Here is a 25,207-nt window from a genome sequence, read left to right as displayed (position 1 = left end):
GATGATGTCTTTGTTACTGTGTCATCCGTGGAACGGGAACCATGTTTTTACACTTGATATACTTCGTTCCTAGTATTAAAAAAATATAAAGCCACTAAAAAGCGTAGTTTAGCTCTGCCAATTTAATTCCCCGTTCTCCATTTCCATTTTGAAGGACAATTTAATCATATGACTAATAAATATCCTGTTCAGAAATGTTTTTTCTAAAAAGTCTTGTTCCTAAGGAAAAAACGTACACAGTAAACAGAAAAACTATGTAAAAGGCACTCATTTAAAACTAGGGCTGTCAAGCAATTTAAAAAATTAATCACTATTATTCGCATTGTTAAACAACAATAGAATACCATTTATTTTAAGTATTTTTGGATGTTTACTACGTTTTCAAATATATTAATTTCAGTTACAACACAGAATACAAAGTGTACAGTGCTCACTTATATTTACTTTTTATTACAAATATTTGCACTGTAAAAATCAAAACAAAAAAAATTATTTTTCAGTTTACCTCATACAAGTACTGTAGTGCAATCTCTATATCCTGAAAGTTGAACTTATAAATGTAGAATTATGTTAAAAAAAAAATTGCATTAAAAAATAAACCAGTGTAAAACTTTAGAGCCTACAAGTCCACTCAGTCCTACTTCTTGGTCAGCCAATCACTCAGACAAACAAGGTTGGTTACAATTTGCAGGAGATAATGCTGCCTGCTTCTTCTTTACAGTGTCACCTGGAAGCAAGAACAGGCGTTCGCATGGCACTTTTGTAGCTGGCTTTGCAAGGTATTTACATGCCAAATGGGCTAAAGATTCATATGTCCCTTCATACTTCAACCACCATTCCAGAGGACATGTCATTGCTGATGATGGGTTCTGTTTGATAACAGTCCAAAGCAGTACAGACTGGCACATGTTCATTTTCATCATCTGAGTCAGATGCCACCAGCAGAAGGTTGATTTTCTTTTTTGGTGGTTTGGATTCTGTAACTTCCGCATCAGAGTGTTGCTCTTTTAAGACTTCTGAAAACATGGTCCACACTTGGTCCCTCTCAGTTTTTTTTTTTTTTAAAAAATACTGGTTTAGTTATAACAAAGTGTGTGTGTTTGCCCTAAATCATTATGAAGTAGAGAGACCTGTTGGTCCTCTACCTTATTGTTCTCATGTACGTATTCTGAGCAGTTCAGAGGGTGTAGCCATGGCCTGGGCACAGGTGCTTTTGTCCTATGGCATGTTGCAAATTCTCGGTCTGGCTAGGTGTCTGCCATGCACCCAGCATAAAGTGGAGCAGCCTTTGGAACTGCTGTAAGTTATGGAAACTTCCAGAAACCATTTATGGGCCATGCCGCAGGCTCTTCTTTGCACCAAGACCTGTGAGGGGTAGGGATGATGGGGCATTATGTTAGATGGTAAGTGGCTGGAGCCAGGGACTGGAGGATATTTGGTTCTGTGTTTCTACTGTGCCCAGCTCATCAGGATACTGGTCCGTGATGGGGCCTCCTTGGTGCTACAGCAATACAAATAATTAATAACTCTGTGTTCTTCAAGGAATTCCCTGTACTGGGGACATTTTTGGCTGTGCGGGAGGGGTTCCAGCTGCTTCCCAGACCTTTTATGATTATGGTGTGGTGTAAAGGTGCTTAAAACACAGCCTTGAATTCAGTCATGGAGTTTCACTGATTTTTCTCGCAGTGGTTGCTCTCCTGCAGAACATGAAAGGGTCTTTCATAAATCTTTCCATAAATCTGCATATTGATTCAATACCTCCCAGACTGGCTGCTGTGAAAAGCCTATGGTTTCTCCAACTGCTGCTGTTCCACAGTTCTCAATGGGTTTCAGTGAGTTTTGGTATCAGTATTAACTTACACCACGATCCTTGTGGTGTTGAATTTAGAATGATGTTATAGAGAGCAATGCAGGTGAGACTTTTTAGTCATTATGAAGTGGAGTCAGTACTTCCCACTTCTGTTTCTCCTAAATGATGACAGAGCAAGAATAGGACAGTAATCAGAATGTATTACCTCCCAGAAAGCCCATAATTTACCACAGATGAAGTTGTAGACTACTGGGACAGCTCAGCTGGAAAGAGGAAAACTCCAAATTTAAGCACCTAATGTTGGGGCATGCTCCTTTGGAAGACCTATTTTTCTGTACTCAAGAAATGTCATCCACCTAAACCAGGGGTGGGCAGACTACTGGCACCATGTCCCTGTGACCCTGGGGGGGGGGGCGGGGTTATTTTATATTTTATTTTATAAATGTCATTTTTAAATACTTAGAAAAAGGAAATTTAACCATTCTTCGTGAAGCAGTAGTTAGTTTTAAGCATTACGGTTTATGATCTTTTTTATAGACATGAGCATATATCAAGCACATATTGATCATTATCAGTCCATAGGCTTCTGCCTGTTTGGTGTCTTCTTTCACCTTTCATTCTATACAAGTTTCCTAAAAGATTTTGATAAACATATAATAAACACAATTTAATAAGTATGCTATTATGTCAATTTATATGGTTTTCAGATAGATACATCCTAAGTTTAAAAAAAAAAAAAGGGAAAAGGAAAAAAAGAAAAATTAGTTTGTTTTAAATTTAAAATTTTCCTAAAAAATATCAATAAACGATTATCAGCCAAGAATAAGATATGTAATTACAAATGCATTTTAATTTCCTTATTGGTCAAAATGTCAAAGACTGCTAAACTAACCTTATTGTTTTTTCCTGCGATCTTTTTCATTTGCCAATTCAATATAAACTCTGTCCAGATCTCAGTCCTCCATCGAGCTGGTAACTCTTAATACACATCAGCATGTCCAGATGATCTACTTGTAAATGATTCCATAGTTTGTTTTTTAGAGTGTTCATTAAGCTAAAGCCATGCTCACAGTCTGCACTTAATGCTAGAAATGTTCCTCCAATATCCATCAACTTTGTAAGATCCTGAAACTGTTCGTTCTGATGAGCAAACGTCATCATATCCGGGAAACTTAAAACCAGTTGGTTTTTGATTCTTTCTGCTACTGAAAATTGGAGTCATTGTACTGACTGACTATAACAATCTCTTCAGCAAGAAAGTCTTTGTATTTTGAACAGAGGGATTTGACAGATGACGCTTTAAGAAATCCAACTTCCATACATCGTTCCATGTTCTTCCTGTTGAAAATTCTCCCGAAGCTCTGGTATCTCGACAATATACACAAGCCACTTTGTTGTCCTCATCATCTGTGAATATTTCACAAAGTTTAACAAGCATTACACTATGTGACTTCGGTGTAACCATCTCTATAGTCTCATCCAGTCATCTAGCTTCAAATGAAGTCATTGTTCTTTTACACTTTAGACCTGTAGGCTGTGACATTTTGGGATTGATTTTTTACCAGATTGGTTTATTTAAAATTAAAACTTTTATGATATGGCTACTATTTCAATGCACTTAACAGTGTGACTTGACAAAAGGGCAAATGGGAGATCATTCACATCAAGATACTGGAAGTTTGTGCATAGCTCCGATCACATCCATGCATCTGCGGCAAAAAAACACGGGAAAATGGAGATATGTGGGTCCCCACGTCCCAATGTGGTCAACATTCCATATTTGAAATGCTGACGGGGAGGGGTACGATTCATTGCCCTCCTTTCCCTCCCCTCCCCCCCCCGCCCTTGGTGCCAGCTAGTAGAATCTGGCTGTGTTGATAGATGGCGGGCAAACAATGTCAAAAGTCACACGTAAATGATATTTCGGCCTGGCTCTGATGTAGTATTTCATTTTTTGTGTGTGTGCTGTTTCGGATCTGTGCGCGTGCACACAGCTTAGAGGGAACAGTGGCTGCAGGGATGTGGTGCTGACCACTTCTGGGAGCGGTGCATGGCCAGGGCAGGCAGGGAGCCTACCTTCGTCCCCTGCTGTGTGCCACTGCCCCCCCAGCGCTGCTCAAGCTGCTCCCGTACCCTTCCTGCACCCTAACCCCCTGCCCTCAGCCCCCTCCCACACTCTGCACCCCTCTGCACCCCAACCCCTGTCCTGAGCCCCCTCCTGCACTCTGTGCCCTCTCTTATGCCCCAACCCCTGTCCTGAGCCCCCTCCTGCACTCTGTGCCCTCTCTTATGCCCCAACCTTTGCCCTGAGCCCCTTCCTGCACACCACGCCCCCTGCTGCACCAGCCCTACATTTGTGGCCCTGCATGCAATTTCCCCACATAGATGTGGCCCCCCCAGCCAAAAAGTTTGCCCACCCCAACCTAAACAATACTCTGATGGATTTGTAGCATAAATTACGTGCACTAGCCCGCAGTTCCTCCTAGGAGTGATCAGTTAATGGTGTTCGGGCCATACCCATCAGTTTGGTATCTGAGTGCCTTAGTGTTCAGATATTAGAGTGATGGGTGATTCAGATGATTTTGTCTTTGCTGTTCTTTGCTGATTCTTTCTCCCTTATCCTATTTACTGAGGATGAGCATGATCAGAATTTTTCTGTCCCAGTAAACTTTTTGAGACAGGAGCTGTACCTTCCTCACGTGTGGAAAGAGCCTAACATATTTCTGATGCTACCGCAATCTTAAAAATACCTCTTCCTCTCTCTTCTCTTTTCCCTTTTGCGCTGTTCTATCCCCATCCTCCTTCTGCTGGAGCTCCTCCCCTCCAATTTCTCTGTATTCTACTCTCCCCTCCCTCTTTTTCCTCCCTTGCCTTCAATACTCATTGCCTCTCACTGCCTTTCGGCAACTTCTTCATTTGCATCCTCCCTTATATCGGTTGAAATGAATGAGTTTGCGGGAAGGAGAGAGAGAAAGAGGTTTAGGTCAGCAGAGCAGAGAGCTGGTTCACTTAAAAAATAACAATCCTAGTCTTTGGTTTTTGCATGCCACCATTTGTACTGATAAAGGAGAGAGTCGGAAATGCACTTCATAATTCATACAGACTGACATAGGGCATGCCTACAGCGGCAGACTTTTTTTCCACTTTATTTCTTTAAAATGCCCTGAAGCCAGCTGACAATTCTTCCATTCCATTAAATGGGCAGCTATGGGAAAGAGGATAATCTGCTTTGAAAGTGAATTAAATTAATTGCTGACTGAGTTCCTGTAGAATAATATATGGGCATTGTGACAAAACTGTGGCTAACTAAGAATTGTCACCATGCTGAACAGGATGGATTTTGGAAGGGCCTGGCACCTGGAGGAATAGAACAGACCCTGCTGCTCGCAAAGCACAACCCTGCCCCCTTAAAATACTATGGAGGTGTGGGCTAATATCCATCTGCTACTGGCAATACAGGGCTTGTGACAGACAGGGCGGAGGGTCTTAGGCACAGCTCTAGCCAGTTCGTTACTGGGCAGACAGCTGAGACCCCATGGGTAATCAAGGGGTTGCAGTATGCTAACAAAGCTCTTCAGATCATAGCTCTGAGCTTGGGGCGGAGGCTCTGACTGTGGCGCCCAGCCCCCGCTTCCCCTGGGAGCCGACGGGGGCGCCCGCGCCAGCTATGCCAGCCCCGAAGCCGCTTCTGGCTCCTGGAACCCCCGCCCCGCAGGACTCAAGCGCGAGCATCGATGTTGTGATCACATGACTGTCAGGGAGCTGGAGAGGCCGCGGTTTATTGGGCGGGGTAAGATCACGTGGTGGGAAGAGGGCAAGGGGGTGCGCGGGCAGCTGCGATGATTGGCTGCTGTGGGGCTGGGATGTGGTCACGTGAGGTGGAGGCTGCTGCTGGCTCGGGACAAATAAACATGGAGGCCATCTTCCACGAGAGGGTGAGTGAGCGGCGAGGGGAGGGCGTGTTTACGGTTGAGCGGGGGGCTCAGAAGTGGGGGGAGGGCGCGGCAGAGAGCCAGCGGTTGGATGGGGGGATGGGTATTTCAGAGGCCTGGGTAGGGGTTGGGAGAGGAGAGGAAAGGAAAGGAAAGGAAAAAGGGGTGGTAGCCTGTGGCGGGGAGGGGGTTGGCAGGTGGCAGCGGAGCGGCAGCCTGGGGCGGGGGAAGTGAAGGGAGTCGTAGCCCGTGGCTGGGAGCGGGGGTTGGTGAGTTTCCTCCATCCCGTGGATGACTCAGAGCAGAGTAGTACTTGGAACTGTCTTTTAAACACTCCCCAGAACAACCCCCTGACTAAATTCTCTTATCCAATTGATTTTGATGTTCTGTTGCCCCCTACTATAGCATCTGAGTGTTGATAAGGTTCCTCTCAAGTGGAAGGGGGAGAGCCAGGTGAAATGACAGTTCAACTAAATATATCTTAGAAGAAATCTAGGCCCCTTTCAGAAGGGGAAACTGATTTTCAGGCAGTCTGCTGGCCTAACTTGCTAATACTGAAGTCCCTAGCAGCTGAGTGGTTTCAAAAAATGGCTTGACAAATAAGTCTATAAAGCTTCAAAAGTGCTCACAAACAAGTATCAATATTACTTCCTTTTATAGAGCAACTTTTTGTCATGCTGAGTTTTATTTCCTGATTTTTTTTCTTGGTCCTTTAAAGATAAATACAGAAATAATTTGATCGTGCAGAATGAAGTTTTTACTCTCTTGAGACAGGCAGCATGGCTTAAATGAGAAATGAGCATAAAGATGGGAAGCAGGAAATCTGAGCTCTATTCCTGACTTCTTCTGTCTTGCTGTGCCTTGCCTTATCACAACCTCTCTCTGCCTCAGTTTCTGCATGTACAGAGTTGAGATTATGACACTTACTTCAAAGTGGGTGGTGTTAAAATTTATTTAATGTCTGTATAGTGCTTCCGAAAATGTAAAGCATCATATAAGTGCTAAATGTTTTGTTTCAGATTACAAGTATCTCTGCTACTCATGATTGCCTCCAAACTCCTAAACAATAATCTCTATATCACACCATCACATTCTAGTGTCTTGTTTATGTGCTTCCTGTAATTTAGTTTCTTTAACCATCTTTGTTATTAATAATAGTTTTTCAAATTGTCATTCTTAATAAACTTCCTTTTGTAAATGAAGGTTGCTCTAGTTACCAAGAGATACAGTAACTAAACCAAACTACTTCCTGTCTGACCTAGACTGCCATGTGTGGAAGGGGAATTTAAAAAACAAACAAAAAACCCCAACATTTTTTGTTTTAAAATAAATTACTGTGGAAAGATGGCTTTATAGGATTGGAATGATAGAAGTAATTCTGCTGAAGGTAGATTAAAGGGTGGAGTATAAATAAGAAGATCAAAGTTACATAATAAATGGCAATTATTGTGTAAGTGGTGTAAACTTCAAATATTTTACATCAGCCTGCAGTACAGGAAATGTGTTTACATATATAGAAACATACTTGCTCTTTAACAATTTAGTAGTTAGATTACTTAGGTAGAGGTAAAACATCTGGTTAGATATCTTAAGCAGTAAGCAACGTGTATTTTTATTCTGTTGTAATAATTATTTTCATAGATTCTAAATCCAGAATCGTGATAATCTAGTCTGACCTCCTGTCTAGAACAAGCCATAGAACTTCCCCAAAATAATTCCTGGAATTTATCTGTTGGGATGTTTTTCTATTTTGATTTAAAAATTGACAATGATGAAGGGTCTACCACAATCCTTGTTGAATTGTTCCAATGGTTAATTACTGTCGGCATTAAAATGTATCCTTTATTTCTGGTCTGAACTTGTGTAGGTTCAATTTCCAGTCATTGGTTTGTGTCATACCTTTGTTTGCTAGACTGAAGAGCCCATTATTAAATGTTTGTTCCTCATATAGGTACTTATAGACCAGGAATCTCAAACTCAAATCACCACCAGGGCCACATGAGGACTAGTATATTGGCCCAAGGGCCACATCACTGACACCCCTCCCCGTGCTCCCCCCGGCCCTGCCCCCACTCCACCCCTTCCATGAGGCCCTGCCTCTGCCCCACCTCTTCCCACTCCTTCCCTGCCCCTATTCCAACCCCTTCCCCAAATCTCCCCTCTTCTCCACCTCCCCTGAGCGTGCGGGTCCCTGCTCCTCCCCCTTCCCTCCTGGAAAACGCTAAGCGTCGCCAAACAGCTGTTTGGCGGTGGGACGTACCTGGAGGTAGGCAGAGGAGCAGGGACGTGGCGTGCGGGGGTGGGAGGGGAGACGGCGGGGGAGGGAAGCTTGGCAGCTGCAGGAAATAACTCGGTGGAGAGGGGAGCTTGGCGGGACGCAGCAAATAACTCCGCGAGCCGCGTGTTTGAGATTCCTGTTATAGACTGTGAGCAAGTCATTCCTTAACCTTCTCTTTGTTAAGATAAATAGATTGAGCTCCTTGAGTCTGTCACCATAAGGCATGTTTTCTAATTCTTTACACATTCTCATGGCTCTTCTCTGGACTCTTTCCAATTAATCAACCCCCTTCTTGAATTGTGAACATCAGAACTGGACACAGTATTCCAGCAGTGGTTGTGCTAGAGCCAACTACAGAGATAAAATGACCTCTCTATTACTACTCTAGATTCCCCTGTTTATGCATCCCAGGATCTCATTAGCTCTTTTGGCCACATCCTCCCCTTGAAAGCTCATGTTCAGCTGATTATGCGCCATGACACCCAAATCTTTTTTAGTCACTGCTTTGCAGGATAGTGTTTCCATCCTACAAATATGGCCTACATTCTTTGTTCCCAGATGTGTGCATTTACATTTAGCCATATTAAAATGCATATTGTTTGCTTGTGGCCAGTTTACCAAGTGATGTAAATTACTCTGAATCAGTGACCTGTTCTCTTCACTATTTACCATGCCCTCAATTTTAATTACCTTCACCGGGGAAAAATGTGAGCAAGTGTGTATGTGACATCATTTCAAATAAAGATCTACATTTCAGTTCACTGGTAGTGCCCCCATTTCCTACCAAAGTAGTCAGAATGCTGCGTAGGTATTTATAGTTAAAGTACTTTAATACACACGCGTCAAATTCTTAACCATAAAATCAAGCGTGAAAAGAAAATAATATAATTTTAAAAGGTAGGTAAGGCTACCTTTTCAGATAGGTCTAAGTGGGGCAAGCTCCATGCCTAAGGAGCCACTACTGTAAAAGACAGGAAGTTCTGCTCTAGGGTAAAATGTTGAAAGCTTTAATAAATGAATGGCCAGAGCACAAATGTATGTCAGGACAAGGTTGAATGACGAGGCTTCTAATTATGAAAGAATGCTATGTCTCCATATTTAAGGTTAAAGCTATTTTCAGTTATAAATTATGAGCCTAATTTTCTTTTCTCCCTCTGCTTGGCCCTCAATTTACCCTTAATGTCACCAAAGAAAAACCTCAGTACACCTGAAAGATGGGGGAAGCGACATAGGGGCACATGGCACTGTTGTGGAGGGAAAAGAAGAGGGAGACTTATATGGGACAAGTGCATCTGGTATGGAGAATGAAAGAGTCACGTGTGGAGGCTACTTGGGAGAGAATGAAGTCTGTAGCTGCTGTGGTTTGCAAGAATAGCTGGAGTCCCTCGGTGTCTTTATCAGTCTGCAGAGACTTCTGTCACTGGCCAATTCTTAAATTACCTTCTAAATTAAAAGTAAATTCATCAACTAAAAATGTTTACATTTCTTGTGAAATAACCCGGGGTCTGTATGCATGTGTCAGAGATGGTCTTTTTGGTATTCTAAAGCCAGACAAGTAATGCACTGTAGGAAAGCTTTGCGGGTAAATATACTCCCTTGGTAAACATAGATGATTGAAGCAATGAAGATGTAACCAAACATTAGAACAATTCTTATATATATTTTTGATCCTTTACAATTTTAGCAAGAAGGCTCATTGTGCGCTCAGCACTGTCTGAATAACTTACTACAAGGGGAATATTTTAGCCCTGTGGAGTTATCTTCTATTGCACAGCAGCTAGATGAGGAAGAGAGAATAAGAATGGCAGAGGGAGGAGTTTCTAGTGAAGAGTACAGAACGTTTTTACAGGTAACAATCATTTTAACCTTATTTGCTTGACATCTGTTCGGTTTCTTGAAACATAATTTTTGTTTTACATATTTGTCATTCTTGCTTTGTTATGGAAGTTCCATTTTCAGGTGATAATGCTTTTCAATTTTGTAGTCTTTTTCATATAAGTATGTCAAATTGGCATTTAAAAACATTAATTCACTTCTAAAGCATCACAACACTTCTATGAGAAATATATTATCCCCATCTTACAGGCATGGAGAGAAGGATGTGGGATTTGCCTGAGGTCATACAATAAGCCAGTGGCGCAGCTGGGAAAAGAATACAGAAATTCCAGTGTCCTGTCTTTGTTCTGAGTGCTAGGTATTGCTAATATAAAGGCTTGAGTTTTTTCACTAAAAGTGTATTTTGGGCAGGGCAAACAGTCTTTTTTCGAAATGGGTGTACAGAGTCTCTGCTGTAGGTGTACGTGATTGTATTTATTTTAACACTTGATGTCTCATAAGCCTTTTTAGAAGTGTGAACTGATTACAATTTTTCTTTTTCTCCTCCACCCCACATTGAACAGCAGCCTTCTGGAAATATGGATGACAGTGGCTACTTCTCCATTCAAGTAAGCATGACTCTGTGGTCAGAACAATTTCTTACAACCAGTGCAGTTGCATTATATATATATATTTTCTTCAAAAGAATTTTGATAACATTTAGTAATTCTTCTCCAATTTCTAGTGTGTAGGATTAATGCAGGAGAGTTCTGGCTTTCTAGAGCATTGGATTTAAATTATGGACTATAGAGGCCTTCCTGGTGATTACAGGGTCCATGAGAGAATCCTTCTCTTACAAAGTGATCTGCACAATGAAAAAGTTGCAGAATCTGTGTTCCAAAGGCTTTATTCCACACTTCTGAAACTTTAGAGCTATTTGGAAAAAAGTTTATTTTTAAAAAGGGAACTTACCTAACATGTAATTAATCTTTTAAATACCTGTAATAGAACCAAAAACCCCATAAAAACCCCAGACTTGTAGCTTTTACCTATACTGGATCCCTAGGTCATGCTCTGTACCTTTTGTTTCTCTTCTTGTGGCCCCCATGTATGTTGGTCAGTTTTTCTTTCCATACTTTCATGTAAGCTTCTGGTCATATTACTCTGTTTTGTAGATGCACAGGGCTCTCTTTTTATTTGCTCATTTTACTTCCCAGTCTCATTTCTGAAATATATTTTCTGCCATTGCCAGTATGGCAATTTCTTACTTCCTAATTGTGCTGCAGTGACCTTGAAGCTGATAAAAATTGCTTCCTACTTTGTTTCTACTTTCTTGCCCTACCATCTCTTTGCTCACTTGCTGCACTATTGACTGGCTGAGGTGAGGATGAATTGTTAATCTCCCCAAACCTTTGTCCCAAACAGCTTTAAGTGAGTAGTGTTAGGAGGTTTGATTCCATCCATAAATTTCAAACGTACTGAATAATGTTTAAAATGAGTTAGAACTTTAGCAAATATTAGGGAGATGCCTAGTTGGAAGTCTAGGATTTTTAGTAAGCCTTGATGCTCGGGTCTGCACAAGTTGTAATGGAGTCAGGGACCTTGTTGCAACATGATTCTAGTTTGTAGTGTAGCAAAGTTAACCTATTTGAGTTAAAAGCCTTAGTGGACATGTCTTCAAAAAAGATGAGAACAGATGATCCCTAAATATGTTAACAGTAGCCCTAATATTGTTTCTTATGTTATCTTAATGGCTGCAAAATGCCAAATGGTTTTAATAACATAGTTTTGAGGGTGAAAATAAAAAGGTAATACGCATACAGCTGGATATAAGGCTATAACATAATCAAGGAGGTGCGCTTTGCGAGAATCTCTCTGTCAAACTAGTTTTGTAATTCATCTTTGTTGTATATGCTATCTATGTTGTGTGGTGATCATAGATTCATGAAGGTTGCATTTTGAATATTATGATCCCGAGTTTTCCTTTTTATATCAACTTTTTAAAAGCACAGCTTTATGAAAACAATATAATTGTTCATAGTGGTTAAAATGGTTGCATTGCTTAAATTTGGAGTTGACTGGTTTGTCTCATGAAAAGTACTATTTTTTGACAGGTTATAAGCAATGCCTTGAAAGTTTGGGGTTTAGAACTAATCCTCTTCAACAGCCCAGAGTATCAGAGGCTCGGGATCGACCCTATGTAAGACTTTCTTTTTAGCACCCTGCTTTCATTTTACAGAAAAGTAACGCTGAAAATCTGTGATTACTAAGTTTCTTTTAAAATTGCTATTTCAAGCTCTGTTACATTTTGATGTTTCCCGTTTTATCCCCTCAGCCTTTTATTTTTCATATTTTGGGGATTAATATGATCTGTCCTCTGAGCCTTCATGACATCTCAGTATCTGTGGCATCACAGTATGCTGATTGAGTTGCATGTGATGTCATATATGCTTTATGAAATTACCAGGTTTATATAGACTTCAGTACATAGTTAAAAAGAACACTTTAAAATATTACGAATTATAATAAGAGCAATTTAAACACTCTGTAGCATCAGTAGTTGCATTGTATTGCCAAAATATTGTCATTTATTTATAAATTAGTAATAACAAAGAATTTAAAATTTAGTATGAGCTCCAATATTAGAGAATTTAATTTTATGTATACCTTGTGTTTTTCTTTTTACAGAAATGAAAGATCATTTATTTGTAATTATAAGGAACACTGGTTTACAGTTCGAAAGTTAGGAAAACAGGTGACCTTGTCTTTTTTTATTTAAAAGTTGACTTCAGAACGGGGGTGGAAAGAATGGTTGCAATGAGGCCATGTGCTAGCCTGTCATCTTTTGAAGATCTGGGTTGAAATTTGTTTTAGACTATCCCAAATAAATAGGTTGGATAAATGCTTATTTATATCATAATGCTGCTAGGCAGCTTGGCATGAATATTGGCCTAAGGAAGGACTCTGGATCAGATCCCCTAAGAATCTGCATGCTGTCATAGGAAGCAAGAGCTGCAGCTCTAGTTACAGCTCTATGTGACTTCACTACATGTTTGTCAGAAAAGAGAAGACTTAATATAACAAACAGCCAGAAAATCATACTTCTGAAAAAAGTTTGAGGTCATCTTTATACATTATAAAGAGGTACTGAGGGTCAGATTTTTTTTGTATTTGCTGCATTACACAATACGATTACATTGGCATTGTTGACACTGTAAAAATAAATTGCAGGTAGTTTCTGTGCATCTAAAATGGCTAGTCGGTATATGGGAAATGTGATTAACACATTAGACCTTTGAATATTTATGTTTGCCAACATTGGAGAGGTATTAGTAGGGATTGTAGTGGGGAAAAGTAGAAACAGCTTTTAACTCTGTAGGACTTAGGAGAGCTTTTAGGAGGGATGAATAGTAAAATAGATTGCTAAAAATAAGGGATGGTGTGTGTGTATGAAGTGTTCATAACCAAACAGCCAGATAGATCAGAAAAAGTTGGGTCTTTTTAACACACAGAGAGAGAATGCCAATCAAAGTTGTCCCTTTCTAGATGACATTCTATAATTCTTCATATTACTAAACTACATTTTTAAAATGTATAAAACACTCCTGAAGTAAGCTTTGTGAAAACATCTACAATAATGGAAAGGAGCTCACATAGCCACGAATAAGGTTTTTGGAATCTGCTGCCATGCTGACATCCAGATGAGAAAAAATAAGTAATCTTTTTGTAGATGAAACTAACCATGCCACTGCCCTTAATATGGCACTGAAGCTTTTTATTTTCTACTGAAAAGGCTCATTGAATGCACACAACATTCCAGATAAAGCCTCTTTGTTAAGAAATTAAAACTCAGAATGGTTTGACTGCAAGTGATACCTTATACTAGTGATGATTTTTCAGGCCAATACAAATTTCAAAAATGCACTTATATTGTGGTTTACTTCAAGTGGAAATGACATCTGGCGTAAATGGTGAAAATGGGGAATACATTACAGACTTTACATTCGGGATTAGTTTAAAAAGAATTATGTTAACTTTGTAAGCATTTTTTCATGTTTTATATCGAAGGGGCATTAGTGTTCACTTTAAAACTATTGTCTGCTGGGGAGAGCATTCCAGGCTAAATGTGTATGTGTAGTTCAGATTTTTTTGGTAAGCTGCTATTTCTGTCACTGACTTTTTTGTTTTGTTTTTTATTTGGGTTTAATACTTTATTTTTTTTAGGTGTTACATAGTTTATAATCACAATAAAGCACTTCTTGGTGTCTAGTCAGAGAGTAATATAGAAGGAGGATTCGTTTTAATAGTTAATAATCCATCCCTAGACAAAATAGATTAGCTCAGTGAAGCTAATGCTTCAATTAATTTGAGTCTTTCATCTCTAGTATTTGTTATACTATAAAGTAAAATTATTCTCTCTAAAAGGCTTTTTGCTCACTCCCCATTTTAAAAGCCCAACACTCATGTACATATATCAATACCTTACCTTTTTATCTCTGCCCCACACCCTTGGCCCACACACCATTTGGGATTTTTTATTTAAAAAAAGAGGAAATTTTGTGAAGTGGATGGGGTAGAATGTTGGCAGTATGATATGGATGACTCCATGACTTCTTGATGACTCCATTCCTGATGAACAGTAATCAAGACCCCAGTCCTGCTAACACATATATGTTCTACTTCAAGGACACGAGGAGTCCACAGATTTCATTTAAATGTGTTTAAAATGTTGCAGGATTGGGCCCAAAAGTATTGGTGGTTCAGTAGCATCTGAAATGAATTAATAGTCTCATTCTAGCTATCAATGGACATTAACCTCTATCACAGAGAATGTACTTCTATATTAATTACTACTCTTGTTGACAGTTTCAGCAGATTGGCCAAGAATTGTATGGAATGGAAACTGAATTCTCTTGCCATCTGGAGTGGTTCTGGAAGGTCATGATTTGAACACAATGGAAGGGTGTTGTGAAGAATTTTTCTTCAGGCACTTGCATTTATTCAAGATAGTGTCAAGAGATATGTCTGATAGTTTTAATGGCCCCTGTAATATCCATATCTCCCCAAATTGGATACACTTTCAGTCATTACCAGAATTACTATTGATGACTAATTGGACTTTTGGAGTTGTGTGTGTGTGTGTGCGGTGATTTATACGGACACATCTTTACATCCTGTCTCACCTCCTCCTAATATAGGTTGTGTTTGTGACATAAATAATAAAAACATTCCAAGTGAAGTTGGTTGATATAATTATCTTTAAAATACATGTAGCAAAACCAGTTACGTATGATTAAAGCAGTCTTTTTTTATAGTATCTGCAATTAAAGGCAGCACTGTTATGCATATTCTTAACAGAAAATACTTAGCTGTTTCTTCAGCCATCCCTTTAAATAGGAATTCTGTCCACCCTCTACTAAAAATATAAATCTATGGTGAAGTGACAGAAGGGAAAAAATCCTCAGTGTTTCAAATGACAATCTCCAAGAACAAACCATTCTGCATACCAGAATAAACAGTATCATAAAGTAACAGCAGAAGCCATGCCATAAAAATTGTTCAACTTTCTCCCCTTTAAACTCTCCTGATGTTAGTAGGGAGGGAGCCTGAAGTTACATAAATTTCCCTGTAAAGTTTCAGAGTTTGTGTCAGCTGAGGACTGTTTGAAGGGTGGCAGGTAGCAATACTTATGTTGTTGTGCTTTTGTGCTTGAAAGGAATTTTTGATATTTCCCATGATTAGTTTACAAATCGGATATTTCATCATGGAAATTGACCAGAGTTCCCAAAAATAAATTCCATGCTAATTTTTTTCTCTCAAATCTTTTTTTGTTTTTAAATTACAGTGGTTTAACTTGAACTCTCTCCTGATGGGTCCAGAACTAATATCAGATACATACCTTGCACTTTTCTTGGCTCAGTTACAACAGGAAGGTAATACTAGTTTGCAAATGTTAAACCTCATTGCTTGAAAGCACATGATTAAAATCAGATAATTAACCTTTATTTATAAGAGTGTTTGTATCCAGTCTATCTACATTAGTTTTGTGACTGAATCAGTGAAATAACTATACAATCCTTGTAATGAAAGGCAAAGTCTAATATTGAATGTCTGTATTATATTGCTGGTAATAAAGTACATCTTTTTTTATTTCATTGTATATTTAGTTGGGGGTATTTAATAATCCACACACCTTATACTTAGTATTTCTGCTTTTATTATTCCCAGGTTATTCTATATTTGTTGTAAAGGGTGACCTGCCAGATTGTGAGGCCGACCAACTACTGCAAATGATTCAGGTACAGCAGATGCAGCGACCAAAACTGATTGGGGAAGAGCCTGCACAATCAAGAGATGAAAGGTAAGGTAAATAAAGATTTATTTTTAATCGTGTTGAACATGATTTTTTTTAGCAACTGATGCCTACAACCAAGGCACTTATTTCTAAGTAAACTTACAAAGTAGTATTAGATACCTCTAATTCATTATGTATACTATTATAATTTCACCAAGTTGTAAAGCTGCTATATTTTACAACATGAATCCTTAAATGTTTCCAAATCTTAAAACATTTTAAAATACTCTAGTCAGCCTGGTATAGTTTTGTTGCATTTAATCATGGTTAAATTTTATTGCTTTTAAAGAGATTTAAGAGAGCTTTAAATTTGCAAAGGAATTACTTCATAAATGTTCCTTTCTCTTGGTATACAGGTTAACTTCCATGGCTCTGCAATAGGTAAAAACAGAGATCTTGTGGGGCAATATAGCCACAGTTGATAGAGCATGGGACTGGGAACCACAAATTTCTGAGTTCTGCCCTTCACTGTGACACTGACTAGCACTGTGATTATGGACAAATCACTTAATTTCTTTTGTACTTCTGTTTTTCATTTGTAAAATGGGGAAAATATTTAACTACCTCAGAGGTGTGTTGTGAAGATAAGACTGTTCTTACAGTACCCTGAAAATGCAGAGCTAAATCAATGCAAAATATTATTCTTTTTTTTCTTTTTTTTGCAGGGTGCAAAAAACTGACCTGGAACAAGCTTTAGACATTAACCATCCCTTTGATGGAACAGGCATGTTAGATGAAGATGAGGAGAATTTCCAAAGAGCCCTTGCTCTAAGTAGACAGGAAATTGATATGGAAGATGAAGAAGCTGATCTTCGTAGAGCCATTCAACTTAGTATGCAAGGTAAAAGACTTACTTAAAAAGAATCTACAATACTTATCCAGTGATCACTTGACTAGTTGAGTTCTTGTGAAAGGTGAAATCCGACAGCTGAAATCTGTTCATAGGGTCAAGTACAGTAGCTGTTTTCCCTGCAAATGTGTCTCAGCCCCCCTGGACAGGCCTTCTGGAAAGTCTGTATCCTAGGCATGAAGGGATACTTAAGTGTGAACTTTGGTCCTTTCCTTGTGACTCTTTAAAAATGTTGTCAGTTATGATGTGAATAGTTGATCACTAGGAAGTATACTGAAAGTTCATCTTATTCACATAGACATCTAAATAACCATTAGATAATATTGATTTTTAGGTTGGCTACTGCCTTGGGTAGATTTGAACCATTAATCTTCAGGGGAAGTTCTTTGTTCCCCAGTCCCCTGAGCCATTCGCTCCTTGCCAGATCTATTGTTTCAAGACTTTTGTCTGTAGTAATAGAGATTAGATTTTTGTATATGATGATCACGTTATAAACAATTTTTTTCTTCTTCGAGATTTGGAGAGGTAATTTTAGCTACGTTACATTTGTTAGTTTAAAATTTCCCATCTTAATTGGTGTAATGAAATGCCATGTTCTAACTTTAGGAGGCCATCGAAGTGAGTTTTCAGACTGTGTATCGCAGAATATACCACATTCATCTGGTACAAGTCAGTCTGAATCTCTTTCTTCAGAAGAGCTGCGAAGGAGAAGACAGACATATTTTGAAAAGTAAAGTATCTGGTGGAAAACTAAATTTGCTTATTGAAATAATTATATCTTAGGATAGTATAATATTCTTTCACACGAGGTCAGATTTAGCTTTATTTAGCTATTTTTTAAAAAAATGGCCTTTTTAGCACTGTATTCTGGAAATCCTGTAGCTTCTAATTAGTTCCTTGAGATACCAGTTAGGAGAAGATTGCTTGCTTGCTTGCTTGCTTGCCAGTAAGGTAAAGGTCCAGCTACGTGAATGCACGTGCACACATAGGTACTAAGATACTATTTTACATGAAGTCTTAGGAGTATTGTTATAAATAACACTAATTATTTTATAGAGGGTATGTGTCCTTCTATTGAGCCTTGCTTCTGGGGTATTGAGGACTGTATCATGTGATAGTGCTCTTCATGATTTAATGAGTGTGTTGTTTTTTTCGTGGAGTGCACTATCAATATTTAGTGGGGATATGTGCCTGAGAGGTGAGATATAAATGCAGGGAGTCACATAATTTTCATCTATTGAGTCCTTCACCCTCTGAACAAAAGGTTGAGCAGATCTTGTTCTCTGCTAACCACAGAGATGAGCGAGTAGATTCTTAATACCAATTCAGCTTCTGCTTCAGAACTATAAACCAGTTCCATCTTTTCTGTTGTTATTATTGCTTTTTCTTCTCTCAGTCTTGATCTTCTAGTGAGGAAGGAGAGGGGAACCAGAAGGAAAAGTGAAGTAGTAAGGCGATGAGACTGCCAGACATTTGAATTGAAGGGATTTGGGTGCAAAGGCATATGATGGTGCCTAACACCATCCAAATATTTCTCACTCATTGGCTTTCCATAGAATGAAAAATGACTTTTTTGCAAAGGGGAGCAGTCAGAACAGGACTTTAGAAAAAGAGACGATAAAGGCAAGATGAGGAGCTTTAAATGGAGACTGAATTTAAATTTGGACCTATATGTAAATTTTGGCGTGGGGGGAACAGATGTAAAGCATCAGATCCAGGGAAATGTTTCACACTTTTTTTTTTTAATCCAATAAAAACAGTTGTTTTTAACAGCTAAATATTTTCCTGCAATGTTTGGAACCCTAACAGTAAGGAATGGCAAGTGAAACTGATAATAATTGAAAAATATCAAAGCTGATATAAATGTTAAAATTAAATAGTATAAATTGTGACTTTCTCTGGTATTTTAAAGTTCTTTGTCTTTTAATGTATGGTATAAGAGAGACGAAGTGGGTGGGTTAATATATTTTATTGAACCAACTTCCATTGGTGACAGAGACAAGCTTTCGAGCTTACACTGTGCTCGAAAGCATCTCTCTTTCACCAACAGAAGTTGGTCCAATAAAAGATATTACCCCCCCACACCTTGTCTTTCTCATATCATGGGACTGACACAGCTACAACAACCCTGCATATAGGATTGCCAGCTTTAGTTGGATGAATTCCTGGAGGTTTCATCACATGGCATTCTCTTTAATTAAAGACTAATCTTTCATTCCTGGAGACTCCAGGACAATCCTGGACAGTTGGCCACACTATACAGTGTATGATGTTGAACATAGGTAAAGAACCTCTAAGCTCCCTTTTTCATAATTCTGACTACCCACCATGGTTCCTTAAAGTTGATAGTAGCTAGCTATCTATTTTCTGCCCCCCCTCCTTTTTTTGTGGATCAAATTATTTGCAGGGATCAGAATATAGTGGAGTGCCTAATATAAAACCCAGAGGTTCTGGATTATCTCACGGTCAGCTTTGTGTTTGCTAATATTTTCTTAACTAAAGTATAAATGTGGTAACTTGAAGTCTACCAGATACTAGGAACTTAGAAGTTTGTCTAGTTTATACTATGTTTTTCCTGCTAGTTTTGTTTTTTTTCATTAATTTAAACTATTATGGTAATTTCAGACAGCAGCAACAGTCACAGCAGCAAGGCCAGACCCCAGATATACATGATAAGCCAACTACAAGTTCAAATGCACTAGGAACAGACCCAGGTATTGTTTTATTCAACCTACGGTTTTAAACACAGATGTTAATCTAGATTTTTCCCCTGGTGGGTTCTCTCTTTGCTGAGAAGAGTTCCCCAATTTTCCTTGCCTTTAACTCCCCTAACAACTGCCCTTGGGGCTGCATGACATACCCACTATTTTTCTTGCTGGGGAGGATACAATAGGGCTCTTAGAGAGCCAGTTCTGCTATGTTAGCCGAAAGGGTCACTCTTGAGTGATATGAGATCACCTGTCCCACAGTAGTGTACTGTATTACCTGCACACTGCTCTCAGCCCTTGTTGCCTAAGAATGTAGAGATAGTGATTGAATGTAGCTCTCTCCTTCTTGGGAGTGCACAGCTCTGCTATTAGATCAGACAGGTTCTAGTTTTACTTTCTTTTGTTTGTTTCTAGTTGAATATAGTATGGTAGCTCTTGGTGCAGGTGTATGCAGCACTTCTTATTACCAACAACAGGATGCGTGCTGAAAAATAAATCTGTCTCTAAATGTCTAGTCTCAAGTTTTATAAAAAGTACATTAGGCTGGATCAGAGACATTTATTATTTTTAATTATGTGTGGAAACATGTTAACGTAATTGAGAGAGAAAATAAATCTGTAAACATTACTAATGTTAAATATCAGAGATCTAAAATTAATTATACATTATTTCATATCTTTTTATAGAATGATTACAGTGCATTGAAAAGTAAGTCTGAAATGATCATTTGATAATAGAAAACAAAAAAGCAAAAGACATCTGAAAAAACATGGAATGATAAACAAATAGAAACGAGGCAAGAAGTGATATGAAAAATGTTTACTTTTTTATAGCTGCATTCCAGAAATAATTAGACATAAATATTTTGTGTATGTTTGGCTTCTGGCAGGAGGCGATATGAGTGAAGAAGACATGCTTCAAGCAGCCATGAATATGTCCTTGGAAACTGTTAGGAACTGCCTGAATACAGAAGAAAAGAAATGACAAAATAATGTTTTTTCTTTTGTCAGAACACTCAATCTCCATTATAATATTCTTGTGTGGATGCTGTACAAGGCGGGTTCATTTCAGAGACAAGATATTGTCTTACCACAGATGAAAAGAAGGGGGTCAGAGTTAAAAGGGGATCTGAAAATAACAAAAAGATTGGACCAATTTGGAAATTATGGCCCTGATGCTGCAAAACACTTCAACACGTGCATAACTTTGCTCAGGTGAGTAGTTTCATTGACTTCAGGAGGATAACTGAAGTGAGCAAAGTTAAGTGCCTTGTAGGTTCAGGGCCTGTGTGTTGGATGCCCCAAATAAGGGGCAAGTATAATTTACCTTCCTTTCTTATTAAATGTCAGCTGCTTGGAGAATTCAGCACAAAATCACTAAATTAGTACAGTTTTCTTATCAGTGAACTCAGATACCATTCAATAATAATTTTAAAAATAAATACAAAAAAGTTAGGCTCTTAAATCATTAATAGAAAATATGGACAAATTTTAAAACCAGTAAGCACATTTTAAAATTTTAATCTTTTACCGTCTAGAACCTGAGTTCATGGTTCTATGTTTCTCCTGCAACAATTGATGGTGTTTCACTTCCCAGAACTTAGAACAGAGCTTTCTGTTCTGCTGTTTTGTGTGCTTGTGATAGGATCATTTCTGCAAAAGAAACACAAAACCATGAGGTCTTGGCATTTCAAAATAAAAATATTCAATATATTTGTATTTAACTTGAGTAGCATTATATCTTAATGATTTAAGATCTTTTACCTTTTTTGTACTTGCAGTATCTTTAGCATTATTTGAAAATCATCGTTAAAGGAAGGTTCATGTCAAAGATTTCTCCAATTTTCTTACTTCAGGTCAGATGATTTGGCACCCTCTTCATACTCTTTCCACTGAATGCTGAAGATGGCATTTCTTTCTGTGAGTGAGACATAACATGTTGCCAGTTAGGCTAAACAGTTTCTTCTTGTCTTTACTTCTCCTGTTTTGTCTTCTGTTTTTTCTCTTTGAGTTCCTCCCCTTACCTTGGCCTCTCACCATTTCTTTTTTCACACTACTAGTAAGAACAGCTATCTCTTCCCTGGTTAGTTAGTTCACCAAGCTGTGTTCAGAGTGGGGGAAAGGAGGGTGAGAGATTTAGATGCCATAATTTCAGTGCCACGTATCTAAGGTGCATTTCTGCAATCTGAAATGACCCCTGTGCAAGTAGCTTTGTTAAGATTGACTGTTTGTTTGTATGTGCGCGCATGTTTTTTCTCAAATGCTTTTTACAAATATCTTCTATTTTGTCAGAATTTTACAACTTTTTTCAGGAATGGCCTTCATTCATGCACCTTACAATTTGTTTATCATGTTGTTTCTGTTACTGAGAAAAATAGGGAGCAAAGTATGCAAGCTAGCTTGTTCAATCAGTTATAAGACTTACTCTTTGATACTCAAGATGAATGTGCGACAGAGTGACCAAATTTGGCTTTCAACTTTACTGCAACAGTTTAAACATGTTCATTTTTCATAAATGGTGCTTTAAATATAAATTCTGTTTACATATAAATTATATGGAAATATGTTTATAGATGTATGGTGTTTAAGCTGTTTTTCACTTAGTATGTAAGCAGTTGCCACAGACATTCTAAGAATAATCTTTTGAAACTATACATTTGATTTCTTTACCAAAATATTTTAAAATTATACTATTGCAACATAGTAATGTATTTAATTGTAATTAGTTAGAGTGAATCATAATTAGATGGAAATAAACATTCAGCACAGAATAGTACTGTATATAAAAGGGCCGTTAGGTTTTGGTAAAGATTTGTGTAGAATGATGGCTTCTTGATGGCTTAGAATATTACTGTAAAAAGATCCTTAGGCCAAATCCTGTTTCTTTTACTTGTATGCTTAATTTCCACTGATTTCAGTAGGATCACTTGCATGAGTAAGGCAACGTGGATTTGACCAGAGGACAAGTAATGCTCTTCAGAATTGCTTTTTTAGCTCCACCATTATTATTCTTTTTAGGCAATACTGTTGTGATTTCAGTCTGCCTAACTGACTAACAGATTAACTCTTTTGCCATGCCTTCTGCACCAAATTTTTAAAACAAAGTCACTGCTTTTAGAAAAAAAATAAACACACACACAACTTTGCAATGTTGAATGGCTGCATAAACCTATCAGTATAGATTTTGGCTTCAAGATTCACTGTTCCTTGAAAATGAAAGTGGGAAAGGACGCATATAAAGCATGAAATATTGTTTTTGTGTGGCTGGAAATTCATTATGATATTTTTCTTTTTCTCTGCCTACATTTTGCCTGTCATAAACATTCTCCTTTTTGGCATGATGCAAGCAACAGCTGGATGAACTTATTTGACTTAATTTAAAATGCAGGGTTTTATCTTTATAAATGGATACAGATTTGTAAAGACTGGTTAAAAGACTTCTTTTTTAAGATGTAATTAACTTCCTCTTCAGTTATGTTAAATTAATATTTCTTTGGCTATATACTGTAGCATTCTTATATAAAAATCTGAACTCCTATATTCTAGTGATGTGAATTATAATCACTAAAGCATGGAAGTTCATGATTAAAGCACCAAATCCATCCTCAAATCACCTCACTGCCTAATATTGTAGCATACAAGGAATGTAAGATCATATAATGCTTAAAAGGCACAAAAGGGTGAATCAGATTTTATGGATAACCATATTCCTTTCAGTAAACAGTATCATTCTAAAAATTAAGTGAGCTAAATGTGCACTTGGATTCTGAGGAATAATAATCTCACTCAGACTGGTGACCTGTTAGTGAATCAGTTGAGAGGTAGCCCTTGAGGCTACATACATGAATTGCACCGAAGGAAAAGGTGAATATGAACTAGCCACAATACACATATTACAGTGTAGATCCAAAGTACAGAATATGTGGAGCTGCCTAGAAGCCATCAGTAAAAACTGATCTCGTTTGCTCAGTGTGCATTCTTTAAGTGATAAGCACTTACTGACGTATAAATTGTGAAACCCTTTTGTAAATAAAGTTTAAACTAATTGAGTCTTTTGCTAGCAGTAGCCATCTTTTGAAGCTGAAGTTTCATCTTAATATTGTAGCATTAGTGATAGAGAACCCATTATGCAGGAGAATAAATTATTTTTGTTCCAGTCTGACATTTGTAATATCTTTAGATCCTGTCTATCCTACAAAAATTACCATGTTTATCATTATTATGGTCCATGTGATGTAGTATGGTCTTCTGTCCACAGAAGTCAGGGAAGAAAAAGTGATACCCATGTTGGGTAGCTACAGAATTAAAACACAGTTCTGCAACATGATTGTAACTTTTTTTCTGTCCTTCTAGGTAAGGAAATGATCGTGCTATAACAGTTTCACGCCAGGCCACAATCATGTTTAATTATGGTTAATTTTAGGCACTATAATATAAACTCTGCACTATAATGTTCTAACAACCTAAAATTCTTCTGACATTAAACCAGAAGTAGAAGGAAACTGGTTTCCAATCTCCTGTGTTTGGGCTTCATATGGTATCAAAACATCCTCTTTTAGCATGATAGAAGTAGTGGTTAAATGTAAATTACGGTTAAACTTCATTTTCAAATACACTTCACAGGTTTTATGTTGCAAATAAATACTTATATGAACCTCTTGGTTGCTGTACTTCTTAAAATATATATTAATAATAGTACTTATTTGGTTATTATGAATCCATAATATTCTGTGTATATGGGGTGGACAGAAAGTTATGTAAAGTACTTGCTACAGATGCATAGTAAATGCAATTCCACCTCCAAATCTCAGCCAAATATTTGTGTCATTCACAAAATGTTCTATCTTATTTAGGAAACTGCTAATCATGTTTTTAAAAGTGAGTGAACAAAAAAGCATTAAGATGATCATAAACTGACTAGGAGGAGACAGTATCCAGAATTTAGTATATTTTGTAGTGTTTCAACTGCATGTTAAAATATACCAATTTTAATCTTTTTTCTGAATTTATGTGGGCTCATCTCCAAAATTTGTATTTGCAAAGGAATCTTATTGTACAGTTCCTATCAGCAGTACATCTCCTTGGGTTTTTGGTTCTAAGGTATTTAAAATCAGAATCCATGATAAGAGGAAAAAATGTGAAATTTGATTTGTCAAATATAAGATTAATCAGATGACTTTGGTGGCTCATACAAAATAGTTGTGGATTAATTCCACTGAATTTTCATAATTCCTAATGAACAACCTTTTAAAACAAATTCAGTCTGAAAAAAAAAAGACACTTATTTCCTTAGCCAAGTAAAGACAAAATTAGTAATACCTTAAAATTGGTCCACTATAATTACTCACTTTCTGTACTTTCAAAATTGAAAGGTTTCTTACATTCCTGTTCATTTTTTACTTACAAAATTTGCTAAAAAAAGCTGTGCTTTTGCATCTTGTACTGAAGAAATTAAGTAGC

At 37.8% G+C, this 25,207-nt stretch overlaps 1 protein-coding gene across 9 annotated transcripts; it reads left to right on the top strand.

The window, feature by feature from the left end:
* Positions 1-152: 152 nt before the first annotated feature.
* ATXN3 (ataxin 3) lies at positions 153-24,401 on the top strand. 9 transcript variants are annotated; one of them, XR_013346418.1, is made up of 12 exons: positions 5,657-5,745; positions 9,705-9,869; positions 10,420-10,464; positions 11,950-12,035; positions 12,524-12,590; positions 15,681-15,768; positions 16,064-16,196; positions 16,856-17,031; positions 17,647-17,770; positions 19,666-19,754; positions 20,435-20,544; positions 20,638-20,654. XR_013346418.1 is itself a non-coding variant. In XM_077819282.1 (12 exons), exons 1-11 carry the CDS (start codon positions 5,674-5,676, stop codon positions 20,437-20,439), a joined length of 1,050 nt encoding a protein of 349 aa, XP_077675408.1. In that variant the 5' UTR covers positions 5,657-5,673; the 3' UTR covers positions 20,440-20,456; positions 20,638-24,401. The 9 variants fall into 9 exon arrangements, 8 of the variants coding, with proteins under 8 accessions (XP_077675411.1, XP_077675414.1, XP_077675413.1 ...); XM_077819282.1 differs by having other exon boundaries at positions 20,435-20,456; positions 20,638-24,401; XM_077819285.1 differs by lacking the exons at positions 5,657-5,745; positions 20,435-20,544 and adding an exon at positions 153-779 and having other exon boundaries at positions 20,638-24,401.
* Positions 24,402-25,207: the final 806 nt, after the last annotated feature.

The sequence above is a fragment of the Eretmochelys imbricata genome, chromosome 6 (assembly GCF_965152235.1).
Source record: "Eretmochelys imbricata isolate rEreImb1 chromosome 6, rEreImb1.hap1, whole genome shotgun sequence".
Lineage (NCBI taxonomy): Eukaryota > Metazoa > Chordata > Testudines > Cheloniidae > Eretmochelys > Eretmochelys imbricata.
This window is presented reverse-complemented; position numbering and strand designations above follow the sequence as displayed.